Source organism: Larus michahellis, chromosome 15 (assembly GCF_964199755.1).
Source record: "Larus michahellis chromosome 15, bLarMic1.1, whole genome shotgun sequence".
NCBI classification, from domain to species: Eukaryota; Metazoa; Chordata; class Aves; order Charadriiformes; family Laridae; genus Larus; species Larus michahellis.
In genome coordinates this window covers 5054161-5070320 of record NC_133910.1, presented here as the reverse complement: position 1 = coordinate 5070320, position 16160 = coordinate 5054161, and the positions used below count along the sequence as shown (strand labels likewise).

The 16160-nt window shown below is 43.6% G+C and overlaps 1 protein-coding gene across 1 annotated transcript in view; it reads right to left on the bottom strand.

The window, feature by feature from the left end:
- PAPPA (pappalysin 1) overlaps nt 1-16160 on the bottom strand; it is a 186277-nt gene that overhangs the window by 146411 nt on the left and 23706 nt on the right. The window contains exon 2 of the mRNA XM_074608689.1: nt 12367-13435. Within this exon, the coding sequence (XP_074464790.1) occupies nt 12367-13435 (1069 nt within the window). The remainder of the gene's footprint in view (nt 1-12366; nt 13436-16160) is intronic.

Here is a 16160-nt window from a genome sequence, read left to right as displayed (position 1 = left end):
CCCTTCGTCTCAGGAAGGCTCTCGACCTCACTCGCGCTCTGGATGTAGAGATCCAAGCCAAAGACCAAAGTCTTTGGGAGTTCAATCTTTCTACGGACTTCAAAGAGCTTGGGATATGTAACTTAGTCCAGACAGAAAGCATAACATACGTTTGGAACAACATTATATATGTAAAAATAGAAAAGATTGAATGACTGTTACGGAATGCAGTATGATGGGGAAGCCTGATGTAAACCGTGCATGGCATTGATATTTTTCAGCTATTTTCAGCCTCTAACCTAGGTGCTCTGGATCCTAGTGGAAGGACCTACCTTTCCTCCAGCAATTGTAAAGACTTTAAGATTTATTTCTCTAAATCACGCCTGTGCTGTGTGTCTATACCCGCTGCGAGCAGATGGCGCGACTGTTCCCCTAAGGAACTAACTGAGCAGCGACTACAAATAGCCAGTGCTTATCCTCAGCACTTAGTGCAGTAACACTGAGACTACACGTTTCGGGAGGAATCAGCAACTCGCAGAATTAGTCCTTAACAGAAAGCGAGCCAAAGGTGAAGGCAAAACAAAACCCCTTAACCAGAAATGCCAAGCCCAAACATATTCAGGTATTTTGAATAATACAAGTTTATGTAATTCTCCATATTTCTCAGGCATGCCTATATTTGTCTCCATTTGCGCTTGCTGGGATTGAAGACGGGAATAGAGCATCATCAAGCTCGTGGAAATCAGGAGATCACAGAAAAATGCTGTTTTGTAATTGTTCTCAACCAGTTTTGCAAACCTAAGCAGTTCAGACAGTTAGGAAACATTTCCATACTCTGTGATGCTCACGTGAAGCAAATGAAGCTCTGGCCTTTTTGAGGTCTCCCCACGTTCTCTACATGAGTATATCATACTTCTTTATTTACTTAGAATTTTTCACCAGTTAATCTCTTCCTGTCTCATTTTTAATTAAACAAAACAAATTAATGAATCAAGGAAACACAAAACAACTTAAGACAAAGCTTTTCAAAGCGCAAAGAGGATTTTGATACCCACACGCTACTGATAGTCAGTGGGTCTTGTCTTGGGAATATAATTCCTTTTTGTGCCTTTGAAAGGTGCACAAAAAACATGTAGATGATTACAGTGATGGGTCTATTAATTGATATAATCTCTATTTTATGTTATTTAACCAATGTCTGAGCTCTGACTGCAAAACAAACTTAAATCGACACCCTCACTCCTTTCTGCTCAATGCTCCCTTAACCTGTCTTCTTCGATATATGAATAGAATTTGAGTCTGTCAAGGGCACAAGTCTCATTATATCATAGCATGGAAATAAGAAATGAATCAATAAACAAAGAGGCAAACTCCTGATCAGCTCGTTCCTACCACACAATGTGGAATTCTTCACATTTTACCCCTAATCCCACGTCTGATCAAACCGAAATGTCTTTGGGGTCAGGAATGCCTCCGCTTCCTTTTGGTATTTCTTTCACAGTCTAATCGCATCTCAGAAAAGCTGGTATTTTCTGTCTATGTGTCTTATCTTTATCCTTTGTATAATTTGTGCTGTTTAATGATGAAGAAATAATTCACTAACATCCTTCATGCGATGGGGTAGCTTCTTAATGGAGGAGAAATGCTGCCATGGCCCGACTAACAGATTAAATCCCCTTTTTGGCATATTCATTTTTACTGTCTCTTTCAGTATGATTTCGACATGGAATTTTCCTGGCATAAATCACACAGGTTTCCCTCTTCCCCTCCACACCACGCTGCGTAGCTCTGTGTTTTGGTAAATCTCATCTATTAATAGTTGCCCTCTGTGGCTATAAAAAAATACCTCAGTAGTCAAAAGCCAGCCCTTGCTAGGGAACAGCTGTGGATGCCTGAGCGCACGCAGGACCCGGCATCACACAGCAAAGCCCTTTCTTGGCTCCGTGTCAGAGCAAAGCGATTAAATAAGGCCATAGTCAAGCTAATGGAAAAGGAGCCCCTTCCCTGCAACAGAGAGCGAGGCCGACTCCAGCACTAGGCTGGAGAAACATCAGGGTATTTCCATTTTCTCACTGACATTTTCTTTTTCCTTTTTTAACTCAGCAAACCCCCCTCCCGTGTCTTCCTCGCTCAACCCTTCTGCCAAGTCCCAATAAAACCTTGCACTTAAAGAAATAGGACAAAGACGTCATCGCAGCGAGTATCAAAGGTCGCAGGGTAAATTTTAAGGTCTAGTCTACTTTTTTTTTTTTTTGTTTGATTGATTTAACTGATTAAAGCATTTCTGCTCTTCCTGTGCTTTCAGCAGCATCCTGGGTAACTCAGGGGAAATTCAAACCAACCAGCTGTGATCTGTATTACAAAGTCAGGGCTGGAAATACAACACAAGGATGTGGATGGGGCCATACTGGAAAGGGTGAAAGGAGAGGCATATTGTCTCCCAGTAAAGTGATAAAGTGCTTTTATGTGTCAGAATGAGAAATCTTCAGCTTAGCAGAGGATACAGGGAGCTCCTCATGCTCTCAGCGCTGCAGGGTACCAGTCCCATCGCAGAAGGGCTGGTCGGTAACAAAGTACCTGGCTCCAGGCAGCAGGAATCCTCCCTGGATTTCACTTTTTCATTTGCATGAACTAAAGTTCTTGAAAATCCTCAAGAATTGCTGAGTTTTGGGGACTTCGGCAAAGTGTACAATGCCACAGCCATCGCAAGGGTCAGCAGGGAAAGGGTACAGGAGCCTCCGGTCCTCTGGAAAACAAGCTGGGGCTCTCAGCACTTCCAGCACACCTGGGCTGAGGCTGCAGGCACTTACAAAGCCAATGCCACATCACTTCAGCACTTTCCAGATTTCCCTAGGGACATTTCACTAAGATAAATTCTCCTTGCAAAGCTGATGGGAATGATTTGAAAAACCAACAGTCTTGTGTTGGGGAAACCGGCTACCACAGCTTCTCACTGAAGTCCTCGATTTATTGACACAACAAGGATATAGCATGAGAAGCAAATTTATTCCATATTATCTACTGGCAGTAGAACTCAAAAGATGCATTTTGAGGCAGTAGAAAGAATTTTATTCTCCAAAGCCTTGTAATTCAACCCCGCTGAAGCTGCCCTCACACAAATCAGTGATGACACATCTTTTCAACGTCTAGGGCCAAAATTATTTTTAAAAGCATTGCAGGTAATTGCCGTTGCTGTGATTCCAAACCACTGCTGTTTCCACTATTTTACCGTCACTGATGTAACCCAACAAGTGTCAACGGCAAACATGGGCTGCTTCTGCGATTATTGAATTAATGGAAATAATACACTTCACAACAAAGAGCTCACACATATCAATGGCCACGACCAGATCTTTAACTAGAATTTACAGGAGATGTTCGATGTTTCCAAGGTTTGTTATATACGACTCAAACATCTGGGTACCTTCGAAAATAATTGGGCTGCAGGGTGCGGATTTTATCGATCTTTTTCACTGGGGTGGATTGGCCGCAGGAGTCTTTAAAACGACAGCAGAGAAAAATTTGCTGAACCTAGTTCTCCTGAAGAATTTCAGAAAGATCAAATTAGGCCAAAAAACACTAATCTTCGTTTCAGTGGGGTCCCTTTTTAGCAGGGGTCCCTCTAGCAAGGTCCCTCCTTTAAAAGAAAAAGGAAATTAAAAATGAAAAACAGCACTGGGGAAAAGTTAAGTGTGTACTTCAAACTCACACATGCCAGGAAATTTAGAGTTAAAGGTGAAACTCCACCCTAAAGAGTTCCATACTGGAGATATTTCAGTGAACAAACATAACGTGTTCTGAAATACAAAGACCCAGTAGGGTGCACAAGGTATGGAGTTTCAGCCTTCGCTCCAAATTTCCTGGCTTTTTGGAGGTTTATTAGAGTTTCATACCCCAAACATTTAAGTACTCCAAGAAGTTCCTTCAGTGCAGCTCACCCTGATCCTTTTGGACGCTAAGAACACGCGCTCTGATTGTGTAGCCCCCCCATCCATTATTAATGAACCTGAAAACACTTTCTTGCAAATTTATGCTAATTTGGAGTGCTGAAATTATGTGCAAACTAGGTAGTTTCAGCCGAGTTACCCAGAGAAACTCCAAAACTGCAAATCTATTCAGAACAAAATTGAAGGACAGTATTTCATTGACCCCAGCAGAGCACGTTCTCCTAATGCGCGGCTTTTGCTCTACCTATTAAACTGTCTTTATCTCAATCCACGGGTTTTCCTTATTCTTTCCAATTCTTCTCCCCATCCCACTGGGTGGGGAGCGGCTGCGTGGTCCTAGTTGCCGGCTGGGGTTAAACCACAACAGTGGGTCCTGTAACTCCGCTTCAGCCAGGGCTACAATCAAGGAAACACAGAATTGCTTTTGACAGTAGCAGTTTGTATTCCTGGTCTAAACACTCTCCCAGGCTGTGGGGTGGGGATATATCCATCCTACTCCTCAACGAATCTGGCCCTAATGGATGAAAAACGACTTTGGCTATCAGCATCACACTTTTTTACAATGCAGCTTTTATGAACATGTGTTACAAATATTGAAGTGGTTCCAGAGTATCTCAGTAATCCTCAAAGATCTGTTGTGAGGCTCTGCATCATTGCATTTCCTGATAGCTCGAGGGAAATTATTACCAGCAACTCTCTGTAGCCCCTCTGATCACCCACACCCTTCATCCTTCTCACATATGCACACAGAAAGTTTTAGGACTATATGACTATTTCAGTGGGTGTCTTGACATACAGCTAATGGAGAAGACATCACACGTACTTTGAAATCGGCCTCGCCAATCACACTGAACAAGCCTGTCTTAGTGGTGGACAGCTGCAGAAGTGACAGGACAGCTCCACACTGTCCTGATCCTGGGGTGTTTGCGGGACAATTAATTCTTCTTGCTGCAGTTAAGAGAAGATAACCCAAGACACCCACTTCTTGGGTTTCCCCCAGCCCCAAACTGGGCAGAGGAGATAGCCTACACTGAAGGGACGACCTGCCTTGGGGAAAGAAGGAAGACAGAATGGGGAGGAGGCAGACAGGGACTTAAAACATCAGGAACTGGTGCCAAAGAAGTTCAAACAAGGGCCAATAGACACAGACTGTGCTTCGGGCTGTTGCCTACAGATTTGCCTCTGCATCCTTTCTCCTTCAATCTTTTCCAAGACCTTCCTCTTTTCCATCACCTTTCCATTTAGTTAATCCCCTCCTTACTCTGTTCCAGCTATCAAATTTAAACATACATACATACGCAAATCCCCTGACATACACTCCTCATACCGCTGAAATCCCCCAACAGGCTGACAAACTAAAAAAAGAAAGACTACAAAAAAAAACACAAGCCATGATTTCTTGGGAGAAATCTTAATATTTTTTCCTACCGGATCAACTGATTAATGTGGGGGAGGGGGATAAAAAGGACAAGTTTTCAAGCTCATAAACCCTTCTTTGTGTTATTCTTATCTTTTTTTCCTAACACTATTAATTGGCTTAAGAAAAGACATCCCCCTGCTGCTGAAACCTGCCTTACTTGTAAGCGTCAGCTCTCCCAGCTACATCGACAACATCATTGCTCTGAAAATCATAGCACTGGCACACTGTTATCTATTTGTTCTGCTCAGAAATCGCACCTCTTTTCCCAGTCTTTCCATCACACCTATTGAGGCTCCAGGCAAGTCCTCCATGACGTAAAGGTATTTTTCTAACCCAAAATATAAACTACTTATAGAAACTGCTATTTTCTGAGTAATCACACTTTTGGGTTGGCTTTCCCCCCGGCATTAAGTTCACAGATATCGGGCAAAGGCAGAGCTGCTAGGCCAGTCTTCGTGCTTCTGCTCACATCGACATTTTCAGCTGAGACTATATAAAGAAAATTCACCTTATCCTTCTCCCCCCTTCTCCTGAACCCTGTGAACCCACTACGTGAAGGCACCAGTAATGCCGAGGGTTTGAAGTGTGGCTGCACAGAGCAAACTCCCCCAGGACATCGCACAAGTCAGCATCGTCTCTTCTGAAAGATTGCTGTACATTTCCATTGGCAGCAAAAGTGAAGGGATCGTTAGGAAAAAAAAAACAAAAAAACACACCTCAACTGAAGAACTGTTTGCCCAAATCCAGCAATCCACGTGAGAGACAAAGTCAAATGCACTGAGCTCATGGATGCTGTAAATGGAGCATGGTGGAGGTGGCTGCTCTGTATTTCCCCAAAGGGCAGCTATTGCTTGCAAGAACTGGACTTAAGTTTCTATCAGAAAAGAAGTCTGAAAGATAGAATGGGAACTGCAGATCTAAGTATTGCACCCGGTTAAAATTGCCACAGAAATAGCCTGTGCTTTGCGTCTTTCTCTTTGTGAAGGGTGCAACCTCCGGAATTTACAGAAGGCTTCAGCTGCCGCTAATGAAAAACTCAAGGGGCAGCTCACAGCCAGGACTGAGAGAGGCTGGACACGAATGGATATGGGAGAAAAACAGGATGATCAACGCAAAGCCCCACAGCACTTGAAAGAGGCATGTTGGACATGATCAAACCATGTGTGTAAGACAGTATAATTTGACTTGATCAGCAAAGAGAATAAAACAGCTTATATACACTGCTGCTTTTCATGGGAGAGGATGAGCTCCACCTTTTTGCCTAAACAGAGGTTGGTCAGGGGCTGCTGGAGAGCGTCGGGGGCAGCCGGGCCTGGAGGACACAGCGCTGCAGCACAGCGAGGGCCAAATTCAGTCCTTGCCAAATCTGCAGGCTCTGAGCTTGCAAATTTTCCGTGTGGGGTTCCAGAGCCAAATGGGTCTGCATTAGCAATGGAGAGTATAATACTACTTTAATCCATTGTCTCCCATAAGGATTCTTAATGATCTCTGATAGTTTACTCCATAGATTTTATAGGCTGTCTTCATTCCAAGCATCCTGCAGTTTGACCAGACAGTGATCTTTTTACATAATGGATAACGTCCATGAAAGAAACCATGACCCCTGTGAGTCTTGAGGAAAAAATGTTTCTTGAAAAAAAAACTGTTGGAAAAGATGACTGTGGGTCAACCTAAATTGAGCAAACTCCTACTGTTCGTAGGGCATGCAGTTGTATACGTAGAAATAGTTTCTTTAGTACTGAAGTCCTGTCTATAGCAGAATTCAATACTAGACTTATAAATGTCAGTTACTAGCATGGGAACAGATGCAACTCCTCCCAGCTGATTAACATCCCTGACATCTGGAATAGAGGACAGAATAAACAGAGAGAACAGAGAATTTCCTGTTGGGACTTGGCTTTTGGGTGACAACCACCAAGATACAGCAACTCTGTCCTTGAGAGTGTTACCTCTGCACCTTCTAAACAGCCCTGGGGCTGGTAATTAAAGAACTGAACATTTAACACCGAATCCCTTGACAAAAACTCAGGTATTTGCTATACGTCTGTCTGTCTGATACCTGTGCGAATGCAGGAATCCTTGATGTCAAGAGCTGCACAATGGTCTCTTCGAGGCAGGGGATTAACTTCTCAAGCTTCCTGAATTGAAGAGCTTTGATGAATTTCTTCTGTTCTTTTTAGTGTTTAGGATTAGGTGGAAATTAATCCTTTATTGGAAATCAAGGAGTATTTCTTACAACTCTTCTAGCTCCTAGAAAAGGGCATTAAGTATGCCTCCCTCCTCTGGAGCAACTGGACCATATTTTGCAAACAAGTGTCATGAAAAGATTTCCAGTGGAAGAGAAGGAAAAGGAGTTAAGAGGCTGATTGGATCAGAAGCTCCACGGAGGAGTCCTGAAGTGCAGCCACAGCTCGGTTACGTGTCCAAGGTTCACCTAGGCTGTAGATTAGCCAGCCACCTCCTGCTTTTAATGCTGCTGCCGCCATCCACATGGCACAGTGTGGTGAGCTCTTCATAAAAGGCTCTGCCATACCCATTGCTGTTCAAAACCACCACGGAAATTTCTACAAATTGTTCAAACATGTATTCACAATCTAATTTACGTATGACTGGAATGTGCTGGTGCCCTTGTTCTCGAGCAAGCGGATGTGACACAACGCTAAGCTTCGCTGAACTGCACAACGCAAGTGTTGGAAAAGGCCAGAGAAAATGGTGGGATCAGCAGGGCGCTGGTCTCCAGCTCTTTGGTTCGGTGTCACCCCGCGTCTGCCAGCAGGTGCTGGACACAGACTCTGGAGCGTGTAGAGCTCATCCCTGCCTCTTGTTTAGGCAGAGCGGAAGGGTTGCGGGAGCCTTCAGGGCACGCACGTGGATGTTGAGAAAGCCTGTCCCCAGGGTCAGCTATTCTGAGGGGATTTCCAGCAAGTATTTAGTAGACTGTATGAATCGAGGGAGTCTGAAGACACTCCAGTAGCTTTTACTGTTTCAGGAATTTCATCAGCATTTTCCTAGGAAGGCATCAAGGGGAATGCTTTCTTATCTGCCCGTGCGATCCTGTGGTGAAGCCCGATGTGCAAGCCCAACATTACATAGAAGGAATGGCTCAGTTAACCATAGTATGGTGCAAGACTTTGCCACATCAAATGGCACTTACAGAGCATGATTCCCTATGATCCCTTGCTGTTTGTTTCAAGTTTTTTGAAAAGGAGCCATGGTAGGTGTCATGAGCTCAAAGTCTTCCCTATTTTGTAACCAGCAATATCCCAAATAACACAAGGAATGTGTCATTCTGGCCAGCGTGTTTATCCTTGCTCCTTCCTTTTTATTGGGCCAGACTGTATGATCTTAGCATGTTCTAATTTCCCAGAATTGCAGAAATACAGAAAAGCTGAACAATATTTGCACATCTTGTGCAAAATTTGCAAAAGATTTGCAAAAATACATTCTGTCCCACTCTCATGAAATTAATAAAAAGAAGTGAGGCAGATATTATTGGATAAAGCCTGCTGTGTGGCTAACGATAACCAGTCCTTTGTTTTTTCGCCGTAGGCTAGTAAAAAAGAGATGATGTAGTTGGTACCACAATGTTTACAGCTTTTCTGCTAAGCAGCTCTGAGAGCAGAGTCCGCATCCATCAGTGCTGTCCCTCTGAACTGTCCCCCTCACAAACTTCTTTATGGATGCCACCAACATCTTTATGCACCCACATCCCCGCTACCTGACTATGGCACAGAATCTCAGGCCTTTGGAGGAAAATATTTTTGGAGAGGTGTGCCAGAAAGAGAGGTTGGAGACAAAACCAAACCAGGCTCTGCTGCTGGGATCGGCTCTAAAGTCACCATAGTTGCACAACAGTGATTGAAGGGCACCATCAAAGTAACCGAGCAAGGTTACTTTGTCCAAGGTGCAAAAGGACGACAAGAAACGTACAATGTAGATTGGAGGTGTCTTGAAATTGTTCTGGTAATACCACATCTGTGGTTGCATTTAGTCAAGAAGCGTCCACAGAGTTATTTGTAACAAGACTCACAGCAACTTTCTCTCAGGATGGAGGCTTGATGGACTGGGATGAGACAGTCAGAAGAAGGAAAGTGACTGGAAACGGATACATCTTCTTTTGGGGATGAAGAGGTACTGAAGAGGTTTCCTGTTTATAACAGCATTAATCAAGCATTAGCACTTTTTGGTTGGTTCCAAAGGACAAAAGTATTTCAGGAATAAACTCTGACATGGTGAACAGCTGGCTACAACTGCTGACACTAAGGATGTAGGAGGAACAAAACCCAGCAGCGTCTGAGGGCCCCCCCAGTACCAAGGAAGGCTGTGAAGAGTTTTTACAGTACAAAGCTCAGGAAACTTTTTACTGGTATCGTTTCATCTTTTTTCCCCCTTTTTATTTGATGCCTCACAAGACTGAGGGCTCTTTTCCCTTTCTTCTGCTATTGTTAGACTGAACTTTGGCAGAGGAAATACCTGGAATTAGATGCGAGCTCTCAGTGGCTGTGGAGATGTCTTCATTGATGTGGTGCAAGGCCTGCACTAGAGGGGACTGAGGACTCTTTGCCAATGAAAGTGATGACAAGAGGGGCTGGTGATGCAAAATGGGCCCAGATGGTGCCAACTGAGTCACGGATTTTGACTGAGTCACTAATTGGCATGGAAATCTCTCTCAGGGGATGGTGCTGAGGGCAATAGCAAAGCCAAACATAGGGTTTGAATCTTCACCCTTTCAGTCAATGAAGGCTTTGCTGCCAAAGCCACTGACCTAAACCTGTATTTGTTAGCCTAAATACTCAAAGCAGTGCTCAGCCTTACTAACCTCATTGACCGGGCCCCAGGCCGAACTGCTGAATGCTGCCATACTGAGTGCAAACAACCACCATAATGGTGGGTATGAGCTCAGCCTAAGCACGTCAGACACCAAATAAAGGCTCCAGAGTGATGGAATGTCTTATACTGCACTTCTTAGTTTCACTGCCAATGATCAATGCTGCGTTAAAATTTCTGTGCAAAGACAAATAAATGAAATCTAATGGTTGTAAAATAATCTTTGGAGGATCTATGGATTTTCTTGGGGGTCTACACTGTTGAAGAGGACGTTCAGGCCTCCCGCACTGACTTGAGTGTGTCAGTCAAGAGGAGGTGCTTCTCAAGCCAAAATGAACACGTAGAAGATCTGTGAGCTCAATGCCATGAATGCAAATCCTCCAGACAAGTTCAGCAAGGTGGTTGACTCCAAAAGGAACATACAACTGCATACGAAATGCGATTACGCTGTGTTAAGGTAACTTCAGATTTTGGAACTGAATTTTTTTGCTTGGGCTTGTGCAAGTACAATCTGTGCAGCAAAAAGACTTCATTTGAAATAGAAACATCTCTATGTCAGAATAACATTAAGGCACAGTCTTAAATCTGTCAACCCAAATTTACAAGGCTTTTCTTGTTTCATTTTGTATGGGTATTATGCTGGTCACAGAAAAAGTGATAAAAGGGTACTATCAGATTAAAAATAATGTATTTTTCTAAAAATTGTCGTAGCTGTTATAACTAACACCTCGAGCTCTCAGAACTACGGTGTTAAAACAATCCAATTTGCATTATGCCTTTGACGATACTTGCTTACTTGTGTTCCTCTTCAGCTGAACAGTATTAAAAGATTGGTCTTTTTCCTTTCGAAATGTTCAATCGTTAGTATTTAAAGTATTTCCTCACTTGAGCTTTGTTCACTGGGTAACTGACTGAATTCAAGCTGAGCTATAAGGATTTTTAAAAAAACAACCTCACTGGAGTTTAAAAAAAATCCACAAAACTGGAAACGAAGCCTTTCTTTGCAGCTTAATTATGTGTATTTAAAGCTCCAGTAGAGCTGATAATGTTGTTTAAAAACTTCTCTCTGCTAAGGAAGTTACAAATATAGCCTGAATTGCTATAGTGGAAGGGACTCCAGAGAAGCTCACGCTTCCCTTCTTAACCGGAACATTAACGTTTAAAACAGAGGGCATTCTGACCACCTAGAGGTTTTCCCCCATGACTCCATGAATTGCCCTAAAAAACCTGTAACATGGATACAGACAACAGAATTTCAGCTTTAACCTTCATCTTCCGTGTGTTTCCATTTCTAACTCATTCACAGGGAACACTTTTTTACTTAAACATACTAACTGTTATCTGAAGATGACCAAAAGCACTTTGGAGTAATTGTAGGTATGTGGTACTCAACTGATGCAAGTTATTCAGGGACGTCCCTCTTCAAACTACAACACAAGGAAGCCTTTAGCTGAGGATCTCGGGATTTGATAAACTCACATCCACCCACGAAAAGTTGACCTGCCATTTGCAACAAAGTGGCATTACCCCCATTCTCAGATATACAAAAAGGGGTGCGGAAGAGTTTGGTTTCCCACCCAGTGTGTGTAACAGCACTGCCAGGAACCTGGTACCCACCTCCCTCCTCAGAACCAAGACTCAGCTACCCCTCCACAGCAGTGCTTACAGAAAGCTGTACTCATAGCATTAAGAATATAGAATAACCTCCCTACCTTCAAAGAAGTCTTACAGAATTAAAGTCTACCTAAGACTATTTATGTTCTGTTCCATGCCTGAGGGGCTTTTCCCTCTCCAAACACATATGAGCTTTCTATGACATCCAATCCCTACTCCTAAGAGTCTGTGCTTAAAATAAACTGTGCAATGCTAGAAAATACTGCTAACAACTAACAACTAAAACCAACAACTAATGGCTCTCCCAATGTTGGCCGCTTCAGTCTTTAGCACTAACTTTCTTTAGCCTAGACGGGGAACACCAATTCAATGTTAAGATGCTGCTGAGGCCATTACTGAGATTGCATTTGGATAACTGTCATGTGAGCTAAATACTAAGAAAAGAATAAATTAATTAAAAACTCCAAAGTCCATAATGTCAATAACACAAGTGTTCAATAGCCAGCAGGCTGATCAATACCTAGACAAATATTCATTAATGTGACCATAAAAAGCTTGTTTGTTTAAGAAATTGCCTACCTGTAAGGAGAATATGGGTCAAAGCACGTCTTGGTGACTTCTGTTATCTCTGGGTTACAGCATTCCCCGCCATCGAAGTTGTATCTCTCATAATTACAATCCATGTCACACACACCGTTCTGTTTCTTCTTGTTGAAGAGCGTGTGGCGTACGTGTCGGCAGTCTCCCCCATCATACCCAGTCAAGGTGTGGTTGCACTCAGGATCACAGTTCTCGTCCCCGATCTTGCTGATATCACAGTTGGCGAGGATGAGTCGGTGGCGAAGGGAAGAGTTCTTCACCTCCAGCACCTCCAGCTCCCAGGTGATGTTGTAGCGGCTGAAAGCCTCATTTAAATGCTGATGCTGGAACTCAATCTGCTGTCGGCTGACAGTGGGGTTCTGGTGCTTGTCATCATAGAGATTTACCACACGGTAGCGAACAATTTTGTTGCGGCGGAAGCGAGGGAGCTTGTTGTAGCTGGCGATTACGTCCGTGTTGTCGCAGACTGTCTGTCCGCAGAGAGGAGGGTCTAGGCTGGTATCCAGCAAATAGCCATGATGATAGCTGAACTTGCTCTGAGGATTGCTGCCATCCTTCATGGGAGACCAGGTGTTTTTCACATTCAGTAAACTGTCTTGAAGAACTAGCTGAGGTAGAGGCATGTCTTGTCTGTGAATTGCCTGGCCCATGTCCAACAAGATCTCCTTCTGAGACCGGGCTGTCCTCCAGAGGCTGAAGTGCTCTATGTAACCCCGATAGTTCTGGTTCAGGGCATTTCCTCCAACCATGAGCACCTTGCACTTCAAGGTCAGAAGACTGAAGATGCTGCCTACTTGCTCTCCGCTTGTGGCCACCTGGGCACCATTCACATAGAGTTTCATCAGATGCCCATCATACGTGGCAGCCAGATGCACCCACTGGTTGGGGAGGTAGCTGCGATGTGCTGCAATGGTGGTTACTTTGCGAGCACGGTCCGTCTTCAGAGAGAAGAAATAGCGGGGGTCTCTATTCCCCTGGTCACTGACGGTGTTAATCCCCAGGACCCATCCTCGGTCACGGGAGGTGTAAGAACATTTGTCATACAGTCCTATGTGCCCCCAAAAAAGAAATATTAATAAATAAGGATGACAGAATAAAGAAATTAGTCTTTCAGTTGTATAAATACATCTCTCTATATGTATATACACACACTCACCTACATATGTTAGAAAGTTAGTGTACAAGAAAGACATTAAATCATCTAATGCATGATTGTGGGAGGTCATGTTAAGACTTGCTATTAAAGGTCAAGATTTGCCAGTGGTGTGTATGAATGTGATTCCCCTTATCCTAACCAAAGACCAAAACCCTTTTGCAAAATATTGTGCCGTACATTTGGTTCCTACCTTCACTCAAGCCATACATCACTGGCTGAAAAAAAGAACAATCTTGAAAAGCAATCCTTGTTGACTTCACTCATACCCCTGAACCCTGCATCTAATAAGGTCCAGAGGAGAAATAAGTATAAAATCTACATACTGCACAGCTTGAGAAACCCTGAGCAGCTGCAATTATCTTGGTAGGATCAAGCACCCAAACCCTACAGAGAGTGAAAGGGATGTGTTCAGGCTACCTTCGAATTCATAGCCAATAAAAACCAGTAAGGAAATGGCATATGTTCGTATGGTGGATGTGCTGAACAAGGTATGTACCACACCGGGCAAGGGCAAGAAACATGCATGGATGGACACACACATTCAGAAAGATTCTTGCCCCTCACACACACCCTTCATAACAATTTGGTGCACCACAGGGAATATACACTAAGGATTTCTCTCACAAAGTGTGGATCCACACCTAAAGATCTCTCAACTGGTCTTCAGACAGCTCCAAGTGGTGGGAAGAGCCCACTCCTACTCAGTGTGGGACATGAGGTCTGGCAAGTTAAAGACATACATTTCCATCTTTCAGTTCTCAAAGGCCAAGGGTTGCAGGGACACCCCTCAACTGAAAAAACAATCGTTAGAGCCTTCAGCACCAAACGGCCTTTCTACTATCAGCACACAGAAAACAATCCTTCCCCCAAGCCTTCACTTCCAAAAGCCTAAACGAAAATCATAAATCTCTGGCAGTTCAGTCCTCATGAAAAGACTAAATATCCCCTTACCTCACCCCTGCACCCTAACCTTCCCAGCACTACCACCAAATAACATCTTCTGCTTCTGACTAAGTTGCTCAACAGCCATCTGTTAACAATCACTCATTAACAGTGCAGTCTTGTCTAGTATCAACAGAGCAAAGGTTACAGGAGCATTCACTGTATTTTTCCTCCCCGCTCCCAGCACCCACCTTCCCCCCTCTCCTCACACCCTTCCCCTCTCCTCCCCCTGAAAAAAAAAAGTCTTCTGATGGGAAAGTTAAAAAAAAATTAAACAGGCCTTTTTTCTGCACGCTGGTATTTTGCTAGGGACTCTGAGCTCCCCCTTTTCCTGTTTCCTTTGGAAGAGAGATCCCAGGGTTCGGAAGGTAATGTGTTTATTCATCTGTAGGGCGCACTCAGTTCAAAACCTTTTCGAGACCAGCTTCTAGTTTATACTGCTACTTCTGATCACGAGAAAGGAGAGGAGGAGAACCAGGGAAGGAAAAAACAAATATGCTAAAAAATATGACATTTGCTGGGATGGATATTTACCTGTGAAATTCATGATATGAAAGCCAAAGCTACCAATGACCTTCTGGAGTCTGTTTTTTAAGCGTTTTTTAATTTTTCTTTATGGAATAAATACTTTTACAAAGCATTCATTTTCAGATACATGAGTGCATAAATGTCTGTATTTTTATAAATCTCAAATGAAGGTATTGTCCAACGATAGTGGGTGGATAATACTGCAATGAATGAGAAGACAGCTGGCAAGAGAATTCCCTCTTCCAAATAAGTCATAAAAAAATAAGATATAAAAATCTCAACTTATTGTAATAAGACCATTAGAGCTAGTCAGACATTTTGTAAGAGAGTTTTTGCCTGCCAAGAAATGCCAACATGGTGAGAGCAGAAGTAGTGATGCGGAAACGGGCTGGTCCCAACAAATCTCTCTGAGAAGGTGTGGGTCTTCACCATGGCCAGAAGAGAACCCCAGGGACTCCCTCAGCTGTTTTGACCACAAGTATGAAAGGTCAACCCATCCCAGCCACGCTCCCTACCATCTCCTGCCACCGTTGCCCCTTGGTGACTGTATCCTCCAGGACCCCAGTGCAGCTGCACACCCAATAGCTGCTCCACCTGTTTCTTACGGCATCCAAGACCCCTGCTGTTGGATGGATGGCAGGAAGTCCTGGAACAGGCTTCTGGGGTCTCCAGCTCTGGGGAAGTCCACCATACAGTCTTTAAGGGTCAAGTTTTTTGGCTTTTTGTCCTGACCGGGGCTGGAGATACTCCCCCAAAGAACTAATAAATTATTGTGGAATGGAAATCCAGCTTCCTAGCCAGCATTAAAGAACATCTTCCTCTCTCTCTGAAGTGCTGCATGATGCTAGTGATTGACCTCAGCTGAACAGATGGAGCTGCTGGAGGAATACTACAGAATAGTAGCAATCCTCCCTTGCCTTTGAGCGTTTAAACCCTGATGTGATGCAACGTGTCTTGAGTTTGGCTCAAACAGCTGCCATCAATTCAAGATTTACAGGGAGCCAAAGGAGGGCAGAAAAAGAAAAAAAACAGTGACAATAGGGACACCACTGAACACGCCAGTATGAAAGCTGCTGAACTAAAGCAGTCTACTATTCCAGTTCCTTACATTTTCTAGTTTAGGGCAAAGGTCACTACTGAATCCATG